The sequence below is a fragment of the Gekko japonicus genome, unplaced genomic scaffold, assembly GCF_001447785.1.
Source record: "Gekko japonicus isolate JY-2015 unplaced genomic scaffold, Gekko_japonicus_V1.1 scaffold779, whole genome shotgun sequence".
NCBI lineage: Eukaryota > Metazoa > Chordata > Lepidosauria > Squamata > Gekkonidae > Gekko > Gekko japonicus.
This window is the reverse complement of record NW_015174296.1, coordinates 198,887-215,520: the sequence shown is the minus strand read 5'-3', so window position 1 is coordinate 215,520 and position 16,634 is coordinate 198,887. Positions and strand designations below refer to the sequence as shown.

The 16,634-nt window shown below is 43.3% G+C and overlaps 1 protein-coding gene across 2 annotated transcripts in view; it reads right to left on the bottom strand.

Annotated features, from left to right (window-relative positions):
- Positions 1-14,591, bottom strand: part of PAM (peptidylglycine alpha-amidating monooxygenase) — a 142,665-nt gene extending 128,074 nt beyond the window's left edge. For both annotated transcript variants that reach the window (XM_015424091.1, XM_015424092.1), the window contains exons 1-2: positions 14,438-14,591; positions 12,251-12,371 (exon numbers count right to left, since the gene is read on the bottom strand). In XM_015424091.1, the coding sequence (XP_015279577.1) occupies positions 12,251-12,371; positions 14,438-14,529 (213 nt within the window). In that variant the 5' untranslated portion in view covers positions 14,530-14,591. The remainder of the gene's footprint in view (positions 1-12,250; positions 12,372-14,437) is intronic.
- Between the last annotated feature and the right edge of the window lie 2,043 nt (positions 14,592-16,634).

Below are 16,634 nucleotides of genomic sequence, written 5' to 3'. Positions count from 1 at the left end.
AAATCAGTCTGCAGTGCTGCGGTCCATTTTACCCCCTTGTTCTCTTCAGTTAATCATTATATTGCCTAAATCACTAAACACCTTTAAGCAGGCAGAAGGTTGCAGCTGTAGTTTCACTGGCATGCAAAAAGTGTATGAGAAAAGCCTGCTTCCCAAATTGTTCCTCCAGGTAGGCTTGCCAGCTCTGAGTTGGGAAATACCTGGAGATTTTTGGGGAGGAGCCTGAGCAGTGGGTGTTGCCTTCTGACACATTTCCGGTGATGTCAGAGGGTGTGGCATATGCAAATAAGTTATGCTAATGATATATGCTGATGAGCTCGTGCACCTCTTTTTCTACGAAATGTCCCCTGCATATAACTATAACATTTTATACAAATAGCCTCATATTTCCTACTTCCTTATGTTTTACTTTGCAGTCTTTCAAGTTATTTATACTAATATTATTATTGCTATCCAACTAAAAACTAGTTGTAGTCATGTTTCAGATCATCCAAAAAGAAAGAGAGAAAAAGAAAAGCCAACCAAAAAAGAAACATGGTAATAAACTTAAACACAAGAAGAAGGGGAAGGCAAAGAATTTCCAGATTAAAGTTATCATTCATCTTCCCTTCATCCTATTGTAGAGTACTTTACACAAAACCTCATTTTCTCCATTACATCTAGAGAACAACTATTCTAAGCCACAAGTCATATTGCATGGTTCTTTTCTTAATTTTCTGCAGCATCTTTTTTTTACAATCATATTTAAATATCTTATCTCTTTGTAGATGTAAAGTTTCACTTCCAATTCTTCCCATCTGAATTTCAAAATACGTGGGAGGTGTGTCTGTCCAGTGGTTTTCAAGCTTTTACTGCTTCTACTACGTCTACTAAGTTTCCTTGTGTGGTGCCTTGCTCCTTCTTTAACAAGTTTGATCGGCTCACTGAATGAAAGTTCTTGACAATCTCCTTTCGCCATTTCCAACACTATAAAGTTCTTTGTTGATTCCTTTAAACTAGACAACTGAGTAATATTGCTTCCAAGTCTTTCGTGGGTAAAGGCTGTGTGTCATGTAACGTGTTCCCTTGTTGGCAACCCGCTCTTCATCAAAGCTCTGTTGAGGCTGCAGGAGCTCCCTCTCATCTTCCAAATCAAAGTCCAAGCATAAGCTCTGAGGTTTCTCCAAGAGGTTCTTACATGCCACTTCAACCGCTTGCTGGATTTCATCCTGCGTCAACTTTTTAAATTGCTCCCAGGTGAGTTGCCCAATTTCTAAGTTCTGCAATTCCTCTGTCTCCTCTATATCCGTTTCTATGGCAATTTTTCTTACTCAACCATGCATGCCAGTTCCGTCATGTTAATCACTATAGTTCAGTATAATTCAAATGTCTATATAAGGTTGAATCTTAGCATCATACAAATATCGTATAAACATTACTTCTTTCGGTTGTAACTTCCCACAGATAAAGTTATTTTCTTGCCTCCAAGAAACATTCAAGCAATCTTTACTCCCATTTCTCTTACCAGCCGCTTTTCGTATATTAGGAGATATTCAAAGGGAGTATTTTAACAAAGGTCATCATGTTTTAGTAACTGAAAATACGTGTACTCACGTTGTAATCCTTATCTGTTTTGCTGTATATTTTGTTATGTTAAAAATTTCGGTAGTCTCTAAAACGGGTGGTCGCAGCTTCAGCAAAACATGGCGGCCATGTTTGCTCCATCCCTTGCCCCTGCTTCGAGATGCTCACTGTCTCCCCCCGCTTGCTGCCTCTTGCGGGGTGACCGGAAAAGTCTCCTGCTGCCTGACCTCCCTTCGAGCGGTCCGGTGGAGCCCAGCAAGGTGGCATGGACCCGTGGAGCCCCAAAGGGGGCAAGAAAGGCCGGGGTGGTCGGGAGCGTCCCCAAAATCACCCGTGGCACCGCACCACTACCCGGAAATTTCGGAAGGGAAGGCTTTTGAAGGTGCCTCCCCCCCTTTATTGCTTCCCCAGCCAGCCTGCCAAGGCACTGGGGGGGGGGGAAGCGAAGAGAGAAGGGGTTTAAAGTTTAAACCCCATCTCTCTGGAGTCGCGCTGCAGTGGTTGCGCAATCTTTCCATTGTATTCTATGGGGCCATAGAATACAATGGAAAGATCGCACCACCTCTGTGGTACAACTCTGGAGAGAAGAGGTTTAAACTTTAAACCCCTTCTCTTTTCGCTTCCTCTGCAAGCCCGCTGGGAGCTGGGAGCGGGGTTTGCTGCCACTGCCATTTGTGTCTGCTCCTGGGCTGCCAGAGTGCTGTTCCGGCTCGCTCCAGCCCCAAATGATCCCTGTCTTTTGGTATGGCCCCTTTCCCCTCCAACCACACCCCTTCCACTTGGCCCCTCTCTTTTCTTCTTCAACCACTGTCTTTTCTGTAGGACTGCCAGACCCTCGGGTCTGGCGGGATTTACCCACTTTTTTGGAGGTTTTGGGCCCAAACACCCATAGCCACCCCACTCTCTTCACTCTTGAGAGAGGGGAGGGAAAGTGGTGGCTGCAGGCCTTGTGCCTGAATTCCAAGCATCACTGACACTTGGACATCAGGCGCGTGGATCCACCAGCTGTGAACATTTAAAGGGACTCCTTTAAGTGCTCGCAGCTGGTGGGGACCAGCCTACGTGCCCGATCTTCCAGAACAGGGGCTGTCGGCTCCTGCCTTTCAAGTGGGGACCATGGGCTCCTGCCTTGCAAGAGGCAAGATCACCTCTAGTAAGTCAGGAGCACCTGGCGCCCGCTTTTCCCATGTGGGGACATATTTCACTTCTGTATTTTGCAAGAATTGCTAACAAACTTTGTGAGCAAATAATTCAGAAATAAACTGCTTTTATAGGATAAAGTCCTCACTTGACATCCAACTCCCAGTTACATGGTCAGATATCACCACAGGCAGCTAGCTTCTTTACACAGTTCCCCCCCCCCCACTTTGCATGGTAGTATAGTCAATTATAATAAATCACAAGTGTGAAGCAATCAGGAAAAAGGAGATTTATAGGAATTATTGCTTCTAAAAATGGGCTGATCCAAACCTATGCTCTCCTACTAACCAAATTCTGAAGGAACTTCTGAATCCTCAAACACTGAACCAATTGCCTAAATTTGTAATCAAATATTTAAAATCAAGCACACTATAATTCTTCCCACTTCATCAATTAAAAGTAAATAATTCACACAAAGGGGGAACTTTAATGATTGCACAAAGACTCATTGCTCTTTATCTTTCAAGCTGTCAGTAGTTGATAACTCATCTAGGCTAATGGATACACTGCTATTAATAAACAAAAATAGAAGAGCACTGAAAATGTCAACTGCTCTGCAATCTTCTATCATTATTTCATATAGTAGGCTGCAAGCAAACATTATGTGAACATTTACATTAACAGCTTGGGAGTGTTTGCAAACAATGCACAAAGTAAAAAAACCAAGGAACAACTTACTAACACAATAACCTAAAGGATTTGCAAATGTTCTCAAACACTAAACACGAACCACACAAACACACACACACAGAGAAGGCAGTCCAGACAGGCCGGCCAACCTAGAAGGCCTAATAAAAGTACAGAACAAGCTAGAATTAGGCAGAAAGGGGCAAAGTAGATGTCAGAAACAATTTAGGGTACTTGGAGTTCTGGATTCAAGCTTGCTCATGCAAAAGAAAAATTATAGCTGACTACATTAATTGTCAGCTATGCAATGCCATAGAATTTGGATTAATTTGAACAAAATATGCTTAATATGTAGTATTCAATCCATTCAGGAGTTATCCTGTAGGCTACATTTTACAGACCACCAAGCCTGCTGTTTTATAAGTCCCTGACACTAAGGCATACTCATGAAGAATTTAATGACAGCACCTATTTTCCTATACTGCCTACACAGAAATTTAACAGTTATAAAAGTATTGATCTTCCACCGGTGCACATTCTTTAGCTTTCACTACTCCATTTATGCCTGCTGTTTTTTGATTGACAGTACTGAGTCTTAGGCTCTTTCCCCCTGACATCAGGGGCTCGGCGGTGGACCTGCAAGGCCAGCGGGAGTGCGAGGAAGCCACGCCAAGGCCCTCCCTGGCCCCCAGGCAGGCAGGGGTGGGGCGAGGCGGGGAGGAAGAAGCTTATCCTCCCTCTTCTCCTGCCTCCTCCTGGCTGAATGAGGGCTGGAAGCGGGGCGGCCGGAAGCAGGGGGCGGGGCTTCGTCATGTGCCACGCCCCCTGCACCTCACCCGGGGGAACTGCGTTCCCCCGTGTTCCCCCCCTGAAATGACCTCTGCTCCCCGGGAACTATATTATGCAATGCATGGGTCAGACTGCACCATCCTTTAGCTTCAACTTATAACTGACTGTAGTATGACAAATGCGCCATTGCATTGTAATTCTTAGTTGATGTCACACACATCCAGAGACTTATGAAATTTCATACCAGGTGGGTTTCTGCATTCATTTATTTCAGATTTAATTTTTTATTTGCATACTGATACACTCATAAATTCTAGCTGATATATAATTTTCATTTATAGATAATTATATCATTGAAGATTTTGTTGTGCATGTGCAGGCACCACGATAAGTTATCCATGGCCTATTCCATAAATTTACAGCAACCACACAGCATCTGAGAAAGAATTTTTTTTTAACTCTTGGCGAATCCCTCAAAAAACCTTTTTTTCAATAAATACTTATGACATATTATAATAATTTGTCTTTCTTTTCTTTTTTATACATTTTCAGAAAGCAACGCCTGGCTTCAGTTTATATATATTTGCTTCTAGGTGTGTGTGTATGTTTTTATTATAGTATTACTGACCACGGAGGAAAGCCCTAGAGGCCAAAACCTGTGTGGTCATATTGGTCATCTGATAGATGCATCAACTATGTGAAATCATCAGCTCTGTATGTAAAATAACTAAGGCCCCGGTCACACGGGCCAGATAATGCGGGGGGAGGCGTGGCTGTTCGCCCCGGAGCAAAAGAAAGCGCGGTAGCCCGATCACACGGTCCCCCGAATCTCCATGCTTTGGCTGTTAGCTGGCGATCACACGGTGATGCTGCAGCATGGCAAAGAAACGGCACGGCGCTATCACACAAGCGTTTCACGTTTGTGCGTATGTGCAGGCCCGTAGAGCAGCACTGCTTTCAGTTTTGTGTTTGTGCACATGCGCTTATTAAAAACATCCAGTTTGCGACAGGACGTGGATGGCCGCTGGATGCCCCAGGATACTAGCGCTCCCACGATCATATGCCTGCCTGTGCCGTGCATTTTCCAGATACTAGTGCACTTTCCTTAGTACTTTTTAACTCCACATCTTCAGCGGGACACCACGGTTTGGCCACAGGTGTGCTACGCTTCCCAGATGCTGCGGTGTGATCACGTCCCGAAAATCCACCCAACATTCGTGCCTTTTGCACGGCAAATTCTCCATGTGACTGGGGCCTCAGCTTATTTCAAACTCATGTTGATGTTCTATGAAGTCTGACCTTCAGACCACTTGTTTTTAATCTTTTAATATTTGCTACTGTGTACACCATAAATAAAAATATATTTTTGGATAACATTTATCTTTATGTTAGCTTGACCCTTCAAACAGTGTTGCTCAGAAAAGAGGCCAGCAAAGATCTATGGCCGCAGGAAGGTGAGACAATGGAGTCTGTTTTTCTACCAGTAACAGGAATTATTATTTAATGCCATCCTTGTTCCTTAAACTACCATCAGTCTAGATGTAACAGGCCATTTTTTGTGACTAGCTCAGCTGATGAATTCTTAATTCACTGAGTTTCGTACTTATGCCATCTGTGTTCACACTGTAGAGAATGCTTAGTATTATTCCAGGGAAATATTGCATTATGAAAAACTTGCCAAGTATTGTTATATACCCTGTTGGTTGAACCCTTCCTAGAAGCTACTTGGGTGTCTATAACCTCATCTGAGTAACCTATTTCTTTGAATTGTAACCGCTCAACCTCCAGGCTGTGAGGCCCTTCCTGATTGGGAGGCACCACACTTCCTTGGAGAACAGTCGCAGCTGGTCTTGGAACCATGACCTTTATGGCAAGAACAGGGCTACCAACATTACTTCTGCTCTTAGAACTATGATCCTCTGAATCACTCCTTAAATTAGATGCGTGGGCAGAAAGGCATAAAGCACTTGGTCTGGCCATACACAGCTTAGAGCATCTATTCCTATGGCCTGAGGGCACTTTCTCCTTGAGACGAACCTTGGAACCTGACGGTTGTGCTCTGAGGCAAAGAGGTCCACCTTTACTTTGTCCAATCTGTGGCAGATCTATTGGAGGGTTTCCCTGTTCAGCATCCATTCTGATTGATCCAAGGGCTCTCCTGCTGAGCCAGTCTGCCAAGGTTTTGGACCTCCCTGCTACATGAACAGCTTTGAGTAAATGCAGGTGCATTTTTGCAGAGTAAATCCACTGCAAAACCAGAGTCACTTCCACATGCAGGGAGCTGGATTTTGTGCCCCCTGATGATCGATATAAGACTTGGCAATTGTATTGTTCATGTGGACAAGGACATCCTTCCCAACTAGGAGATCCTGGAAGGCTAGGAGGTCCTACCTGATTGCCCTGAGTTCCAGAAAATTGATGGTCTGATTGGCTTCTTCACAGGACCAGGTCCCTTGCACCACTTTCCCGTGCAGGTGATCTCCCCACCCCCTCAGACTGGCATCTGAAATCGTCAGCAACATGTTTGATTTTCTGAGCAGGGTCCCTCCCCCCAAGAAGCCTTGACAGAAACAGCCACCACTGGAGCTCCTGGATAAGACCTTTTGGAAGCTCCAATGCAAGGATTTTCTCCCATCTTTCCTGGGACAGGAAAACCCGGTCCTGAACTATGTCTATGCTGACCTCAAGGTGGAGCACCCACTGGGCTGGGGACAAACAGCTCTTCTCCATGTTGACAATGAAGCCATGATCTTGTAGGCAGGAGACAGTCCTTTCCACGTCTTCTACTTCCTGTTGATATGAAGGGACCTGATGAGAATATGATCCAGTTACAGAAAAATGGAAATGCCCTGGGTTCTTGGATGGGCAACTAGTGAGACTTGCACTTTGATGAATACTCTCAGAGCTGTCTTGAGATTGAAGGGAAGGACCCGATATTGAAAATGATTCCTGTTGTAGGAGGAATGTAGGAACTTCCAATGAGATTCCCAAACTGGGATATGAAAATAAGCCTCTGTCAAATCTATCAATGCCAGAAAGTCCTCCTTTTGAATTGAGGAAACTGTAGGCATGAGAGTTTCCATTGAGAACTTTCTTTTCGTGATCCTGAGGTTTAACCACTTTAATTCTAGAATGGCTCTCATATCCCCATTATTCTTTGGAACAATGAAAAAAATCAGTAGACCCCAGATGCCTTTTGGTCCTCTGGGATCAGCTCCATAGCTCCAATGTTCAACATATGCTGGATAGCCTGGAGAAGTAGCAGATGCTTCCTCGGGCAACTGTTCCTCAGGACTTGTATAAATCTGACTGGAGAAATGACACTCAATTCCAGGGAATAACTATTTGAAACTGGGTCCAGTACCTACCAGTCCCCTACAAACGACTTCCAAAGATCTGAAAAAAACTGAGGACATCCTCCAATGTTTGGTGGGACTGACTGGCTATAGCTGTCATGTAGAGGAGCTCTTTTTGGGTCCTTGAGTGACCTGGCTGTCTGATCTGTGGAAAGGAGTTGGAAGCACCGGATTGCTTGGATTGCTAGCATCCCTTGGAAGATTTGGGAGGTTGAAAGCCAGAGTTGCATTTAGGTTCACAAAAGAAATGAAAGCATTTCTTGGACTTGCTCCCCCTCTTATGCAAAGGTAGATCCCTCTTTATATCATTATCCTCTACCAGGTATCTATCTATTCATCCCATCCCTGAAGAGGTGAATGCCTTTGAAAGGAACACAGGTCAACCAAGCTTGAGAAGAAGGGTCTACTTCCCAGCTGTGGAGCCAGGTGTTGCATCTAGCAGTAACACTGGATGTCATGGCCCTGGCTGATAATTGAATTGCATCCAGCGATGCATCCGCAGAGAAGGCTGCCACTAGGGCAATCTTCTTTAGCTCATCTTTAAGGTCTTTGAGCATATCACTACCTGCTGCCAAGGAATCTGAGGCCCAGAAGTAGATTGCCCTGGAAAAAATGGAACTTGCTGTAGAGGCCCTCAGGGTGGCCGAGGATGCTTCAAAATTCTTGTGCAAGGACTGATCTATCCTTTTGCTGCATGGGTCCCTAAGAAGCCCATCCACTTCTGCTGGAATGACTGAGTTTGAACACAAGCTGTGACTGGAGCATCTACAACTGTAAGTTTAAAGGGCTTTGCTGACTCAGGCCACCAAGGAGTAGAAGTGGGAGATGATGGGATGATTGGTCTTGACCAGAGTTACCCGCTCAGTTTTGACCACCTTGTCAAAGACAGATGGGAATGAAAATCCCAAGAGGGGATTCCCCCTGTGGAAAAGCTCTGGCCTTCATGCTGAAAGGATTTTCCAAGATCTGTAGGATCTTAGGAAGAAGTCGAGGGAAACCTTCCTGTGGAAAAAGGTGAGTATGCAGAGTGGTTATTAACAGATCTTCTTTGCCTGATAGCTCTCCTTCCTCTTTTGGGGAGGAGGAGTCAGAGAAATGGGACTCATCAGAATCATGGTCCATCAAAGGACTTAGGGTTCTAGAGGAATGCCTATTAGGTAGGGCAACTTTTAGTCTCTTTGAAGAAGAATCCCTACTCTCCCCTCTCCTCCCAGCGCCAGAACTGGAGGGTGAGTGGTGTCTAGTTCTGCCAGATGGCCTAAAAGCATCTCCCATGGTGAGAATAGCCTCGTATAAAGCTGCTTTAATCTCCATACGAATTTCCCAAGTCTGGTGTAGTGGTTAAGAGTGGCAGACTCTAATCCAGAGAACCAGGTTTGATTCCCCACTCCTCCACATGGAGCTGCTGGAGACCCTGGGTCAGTCAAAGTTCTCTAAGAGCTGTTCTCTCAAGAGCAGATCTCTCAGACCTCTGTCAGCCCCACCTACCTCACAGGGTGTCTGTTGTGGGGAGACAAAGGGAAGAAGATTGTAAGACACTGCAGCAGAGGTCCATCATTAGCTATTAGCCACAAGGTATAGATAGGTACTCTCAGTCTGGGGCAAGTGATGCACTGTATTCTTGGTGCTTGGGGGGGGGGTCAACAGTGGGAGGGCTTCTAGTGTCCTGGCCCCACTGGTGGACCACCTGATGGCACCTGGTATTTTTGGCCACTGTGTGACAGAGTGTTGGACTGGATGGGCCATTGGCTTGATCCAACGGTGGCTTCTCTTATGTTCTTATGTTCACTCTGAAACTCTAACTGAAGGGTGGTGTATAAATCCAATCTCTTCTTCTTAGTCCAAGCCAAAAGGTTTTCATGGTCATTATTCCCCGAAAGATCCAGAGTAGGGGTTTCTGCCATTTCCAATTCAAAAAAGGAACCATGAGCAGAGGCAGGGAAGGGGGAGGCAGGAAGGTTAAGGCTTGAAGCAAACCCTTCCTGTGGCACACACTCAGAAAGACCCACTCTAGCCACCTTTGGAGAGATTTTCCACCTTTTTTAACGGGGGGGGGATCACTACCCTCCTTCTGCCTCAAAGCCAGCCTGCTTGCCTTACCAGGATTCAGGAGACCGAGTGAAGGTGGGGGACTGGCGGCGAGTTGCTGTGGCTAGGTGCTCCTGGTCGGCTCATCAAAGCCTCAATAGGCCATGGACGGAAGCGACGGAGCTCCCACTGAAGCAGCCACTGATGTTCCACAGGTCAAAGGCTCCTAGACCAAAAACTGAAGTCCCTGTGGCTTGCCTCTCTTCCTGAGGAGGACCGGAGGTGAACGGTGGGAGGTTCTTGCCCCAATGATATGCCCATGGAAGCCCTCTTAAGGAACATCTGGTTCTCCTTGGTTTCCTCTTCTCCTGAGAAGTGTCCAAAGGTGAGGGGGATCTCCTTGAAGTGAGAGTCCCCATACAGTCACCTGTAAAAGGTGGCAGCCTCCTTAGGACCCCACTGAAACTGCTGCTCCAAAGGTGAGGGGAGACAGACAAACAAAAATAAGAAGAAAGAAGAAAAGGAATCATGGCGCTCTAACAAGAGCACAGCCAGCAACCGACTAACTGCCCTGTAGGCAAGGCCAACACTGGGGCTTGGAAGAGAAGCCCCTCCCCCTCAGGAATGGCAAAGATCAGCAACCCTGCCTGCCTCTAAGGAGGAGCTTCTTCCCATGTGTTCAGACTGCTCCACCCCGGACCACCGGAGAATTCAGATGTTGCAACAGACTAGAGTTAGAACAAGCCAGAAAAGAGGAGGACCAAGTGGGAAACATGTTCTCAGCCTACTAACATATGGATTAGTGAATCAGGAAAATTACATGTTAATCAAGATATTATGATCCCCTTCTGCACTCCAAACATGGCAACATTTTATTCTAAAAAGAAATTAGAAGGCAGCAAAATCATTTGCTCTTAATGCTCAGGAGAACTTTAATCATTATAGACTGGAAACTATTCCCCCAAACTTCTTATAACATTAGAATTAACTTCTGATTTAGAATCAGGAGCTGCAAAATATTCCTTTCATACTCCATAAGATTCTTTGGACTTTTGCTTAGTAAGCTCTAGTTGCTACTATGAAGAATGGTTCCCGCCCCCCCTTTTACTGGCACCAGCCATGGAATGAGTCCTGAGGTAAAGTGCTACCCAGAACTAATGACTACCTCTCCAAGATCCTGCTCCACAGCATAAGTGTATGGTGCTTTTCCCTAGAGCACCAAACCCACAGACTTTACTGGGAGGTCAAAAACATCTTTCCGCTGGCCATCCAAACATTCAGGTTTTAAATTTACAGGGGAAGAAATCTTCTTTACAGATGCCTCTAAGCCCTTTAAAAAAGAAAGGGGGGGGTCTGTCCTTTAATCACCTGCTTAATTTGTATTTAATGACTGCTTTATCCAGGACTTTGGTACACTGCAGAGCTCCTTGCGTATTAATTAAACTAAATTCAAAACAATAATAGAAACCACGCAAATTTAAATACCATTAATTTCTAAAAGTCAAAATTCAGGCTTAGTTCAGGATGTAGATTACTTTCATGTACCTTTATGTCTATTATTTTAGCAGAAAGAATGCACGGTCCTGGTTAATGTTCCTTGGTTAGATTTTACTGCATCACCTAAATGGTACATGATGGACTACAAGACTAGTGAAATAAAACAGGAGTCCAGAGGCATCTTAAAAGTAACAAAATTTATTCTAGCATAAGCTTTTATGAGTCAGAGTTCACTGCCTCATATTTTCAAATTATACAAACACTGCCATATAAACTCATAGTGTTTGGGACAAACTATATAGTCAGCGTTTAGGATCAGGGAGCACCCGTAAGCAGCTCATGGAAGAAGTCGTTGGCCGTCACCCAGCCTTCCACAATCCAAACACAGTTTCTGAGTTCAACGTGGCACAAGATGCATGAGCTGTTCCAGTACTGCCTGTAGGATCAGGTACTGGATGCAGACCATTTGAATAGTTTGACATCACTGATCACCTGGTTTGAGGAGATGGTCGGGAGAGGGAAAACTGTATCTAAGTCTTCCCTTTTCTGTCAAACAGGTGATCAGTATGATTAAAGCAGACAGTGCCAATCATCTGTTGGGCTCACATCCAGAAGCCTGGAAGATCTATGTGCCACAAAGTCTTGTAGAAAACAGGCTGTTCTCAGAAATGTTTCTGCAGAATACATTTTCATTCATCAGTAAATGTTCTTATTGTTGTATATTTCATGCCATATAACAAAAAAGGACAATGCAGTTTATATTATGAAGATTTAGATCATGAAATGCAAAGTAATGGGTCAACTCACACCAATTCACATTGCTCTTCAGAGTTCAGCGTGATTTACTGAGCATTCTAGGAAAAATTCTGAGATTTTTACAAAACAGCATTTTAGGGGTGTTGCTGTTTTTACAGATTCTCGATGGAATGGCGAGATTCACAGCAAGTGAAGCACTTAGTTCAGTTTCTTAACTGAGTCCAGCACCCAAACAGATGAGCCCAAGGTTCTCTCCTGCTAGGCATCAATAGGGCAAACTTAACAAAGCTCCTCTCCACTGACCTTACCCTTGAAGAAACTGTAAAGTTATCACAAGACAAAAACATCAAGTGTGACTTCACTTACAGGAAAGTTTGCTTAAACATAAGCACAGCTGCAGAATAGTTCTAGTTCGAAATGCTATCTATTCTCACCTGTGTAGGAGTCACCCCTGGCATGCGAATGTCCAATGCAAAATCTGATATGCCTAGAGGAACCAGCTGTCTGTTGCTGCCAAGGCAGTCATTAGAATGTGACCTAGCCGTGTCCTTATACCTAAAATGACAAAGAAATACAGAATATTAAACTTGCAAATTGCATCTAGAATTGATTTATCCACTTCATTTATGCCCTGGCTTCTTCTCGAATGGGGACCCAAAGCAACCTACATCATTCTCCTCTCTTCCATTTTATTCTCAACAACAACCCTGCAATGTGCCCTGACTTGGATAGGCCAAGCAAGCCTCATCAGATCTCAAAAGCTAAGCAGGGTCCACTCTGGCAAATACTTGAATGGGAGAAATGGGAAGGCTTTATTTAGCCACCTCTCTGAATATCCTCCAGGACCCCAGTAGGGGTCAATCACTAGAGGTCGCCATGACTTCCATGTGTGCACACTCATGCACGCACACACATGATACCAAAAATACCAAAAAATACTCCCCCACAAAAAACCACAGCCCTGCAATGCATGTTAAGCTGAGAGTGTTCAGCTGGCCCAATATCACCCAGCAAGCTTCCATGGCACAAGCAGGGATTGAAACCTATGTCTCCCAGATTCTAGACCAGCACCCTGTTACACCACATTAGCTATTGTTTATTTTATACGTATTATTTTATGTACAGAACGTATTTTATTGGGCTGATATTTTATCTGTGCTTTATTGACTTCCATTCATGTTTAGCTGGAAGATTAAAATAAATTTGTGCATTATGAAGCAGCCTGATGTTCAAATGAACAAGTGCCCATGAACACTAGGTCACTTAGTGAGCAAAGCATCATCTACCACATACCATACTTAAAATATTTATATTCTGCTTTTCCAAGGTGACTTAAAACAGTTTAAAAGCACACAGTATCCTTACTTCACATCTTCAGAGCCACTGGCAGGTAAAAAGAGAAAGGAAGAGCTGCCTTCCTGCAGCTGTTCATTCTCTGGCTGACAGCGAGGGCTAGGCTGATCTTCCTTCTGCCATGTTTTTTTTTTTTTTTTGATTGAGAGGGAAGGAGTACAAGGGGGAACAGGACATGTCTGTCACATGACTAGAACGCTCTATTGGGTGATCAGGCTTTTGATAAGTGGGTCAAACAACTATTTAATAATGTACCAGGGTTTTTTTTAATAATGTTCCAAAATTGGATTTGCAAGGCTCACAATAGCTAGGAATGCACAGGCCCCAAATGTACAAGAAAAGGTTACATATGACTAACAGGAAGGCACTTAACAGAGCAACATTTCACGGTTGCCTTTGTCAGCTGCTATACCTGCTCCTTGGAACATATCAACAAAATGATAACTCCTTCACTATGTCAATGTATAGTAGAATTCCCAATTCATTCCTAGTATAAAACTTGAACAATTCCAAGAAGAAACAATACAGAACTCATCTCTAGAAGCCTTTTAAAGTGCTAGTTAGATCATACATTATTATTGTATTATTTTGTCTGGCTATTCAAATATCAACATAATATTCTGAACAAAAACTGTATAGGAGGTATATCCTGCAAAAGCGAAAAGCACAATTAAAAAAGGCAGATGCCTTTTGTCTTCTCAGCAAAAAATGTCAGAAAGATATTTGATGTGAATACTGAATAGATCTACAGATAAATATTTGATGTGTCAATTACAGGAACTATATGCTGCATATACAACAGTATTGTCTTGTGAGCAAACACAGCTGACTTTCCTTTAAGAAGGCATTCGGAAATGCAAGCAGACATCTTCAAAAGGCTAATCAAATACACTGAGGCTCTTTAAAAGACAATTCAGACCAGGAACAGAAGAAAACTTACGAGGAGAACTTTTGTATTTGTAAGTCATTTGCCAGGAAGTCTATCAAACAACCTAAAATCTACACAGAAAGTAATTATATTGGAGCATAAGGGAAATTATGTATCAATACTAGTAAGAGTGAACATTTCAGTGAGTGCTATTAATATTTACCAATAGTAATTACAAGCAGAAATTCAAAATTGGGTGTTTCTACTTTAAAGTCAACTAGGCAATGCCTTTTGTCTGCTTTGTAAAAAGACATAAAAGTAAACGTAATTATTAAAACAAGACTGCATCACTAAGTGGCATGCACTGATAAGCAATGTAGATCTCTCCTGTAGAACCCACCTTTTAAAGACAGAAAGTGGGCTTCTGAAAGCCAAACAGCTGTTTTGAAAAATAAACAACAATATTAGCAGGTTGTTAACGAGGCCAGCCATGTCCACCCTGCTGATCCTGACCCGTTGAAGGAAGCAGGAAAAGGGCAGTGCAGCCCTATTGGCTGTGAGCTTGACCATTAGGCAGCAGTAGCACAATCAATTTGCTACTTCATTATGATGTTCTCCGCAGGCATTCCTCAGTTTTTGACAGACCATCTGTCTTGGAAGGTGATATGCTCTAAATCAGAAAGGTGGGACGATTCTGTGCTGTCTTCATTTAAAAGCGGCAGAAGTAGGAAAGGGTGTGTGGGAGGGAGGGCAAATCACTTCCTTCTTCAGATTGGACGTGCTGTACTGAAGCCCAGTGAAAGAAGAAGCAGAAGCCACACTCTTGACTTTTTCCTATCCAGTTTACTGTCAAATCTCCAGACTGCTTGTCAATCTGTTCCACAGTCAAAGAGGCTCCAAGTGACATCATAGAAACCCATGTCGCTCTTCATTCAGAACCTGTAAAAATAGAAGCAGAGAATGGATGACTAACACATTACAGCACTAGTCCTTAGCAAATCCTTGCAGAGGATTCTGAACATATTAATAGTTCCATGAGCTTTAGTCCAACTCCAAAATGGAAGTATCAGTTTAGCTGATGCTCTCCCCCTGTTATTCTTACAATACCATACAGGCAAAACATTAGTAGGTAGTCATATCAGTCAGCAACAAAATTCCCAAATCATGCAATAACTTTTTCTTAGAACCAACTAAAGTATCATAAAACAACATGCAAGATTTCAGACTCTGCAGAACTTTCCAACAGCCTAGATAATGAAGAGTGACGGGGGAGAGATGTTTAAGACATAATGGAATATAGAATGTGTCACCGACTTGATTAGATTAAGATAGCATTGGGTGCAAACAGGCTTCAGGATTCATAGCTCTGACAGCATCTGACCTACTGGCTAGAAAGCATAGAATGCAGGACACAGACTCTCCACTTAGTCCATTTTTTACCCTTCCTTCGCTCAACCTTTTAAATCCTCCAAAGAAGCATCCATTTATTAATGTTGTTCAAATGTCCATTATTTATAGATGTATTTATATTACTCTGCTACTGTAATTGATGCTCAGCATGCCAGAACAGTGGTCCCCACCTTTTTGCACCTCTGGGCACCCCTGGAATTCTGTTGCAGAATACGAAGCCAACCACAAAATGGCAGGGAGTGAAGTTATGCATAATTCTGATACTAACTCTTCAACATTTCCTACAGAAGTTCTACTGTTTAATATGTTTTTCTTGCTTATACTCAGTTTCTCTACAGTTATGCAGTGAAGTCCCTTGTGCTGTGGTGTTTTTTGCCAACCACAAAATGGCAGGGAATGAAGTTATGCGTAATTCTGATACTAACTCCGACAGAAGTTCTACTGTTTAATACGTTTTTCTTGCTTATACTCAGTTTATCTACAGTTATGCAGTGAAGTCCCTTGTGCTGTGGTGTTTTTTCTTGAATCTGCACAGCCAATCAGATCTCCAACAGCCAATCAGAAGCCTTGCTGGGCAAAAGCTCACAGGCACCTGTGCTAGAGCACTCAAGGGTCCTAGGTACAGAAACCTTTTTCCCCCCAGAATGTGTGCTTATAGCGCCACTAGACTATTATTTAACCATAGTTAGGATTTACACATACACATACACACACATTGCAGAAGCTGTCAAAAAGTCAGATCTCAGCAAAGTCAAGTTTTATTAAGATAATTTTGTTTATTATTTATGAAGTAAGTGGGGTACTCTGAGAGCAAGCAAGAGACAGAAATTGTCCAGAGAAGCTTGCAATCTATTTTAGACATGCAACCAGGAAGCTACAGAATAAAATGGAAGACTGAATGAGGATAACAGATACCCCAAGACGGGGTACTCTGAGAGCAAGCAAGAGACAGAGATTGTCCAGAGAAGTTTGCAATCTATTTTAGACATGTAACCAGGAAACTACAGACTAAAATGGATGACTGAATGAGGATAACAGATACTCCAAGAAGTTTACATGGTTGTTTATGTTCATTATGCATGAATGTGGATATGGCACCTTTACTTTTGGTTAGAACAGACACTCCAAAGGGATATGGCCAATAAATGGAGAGAGATAATAAGATCATATAAATTGATGCCAGAGGT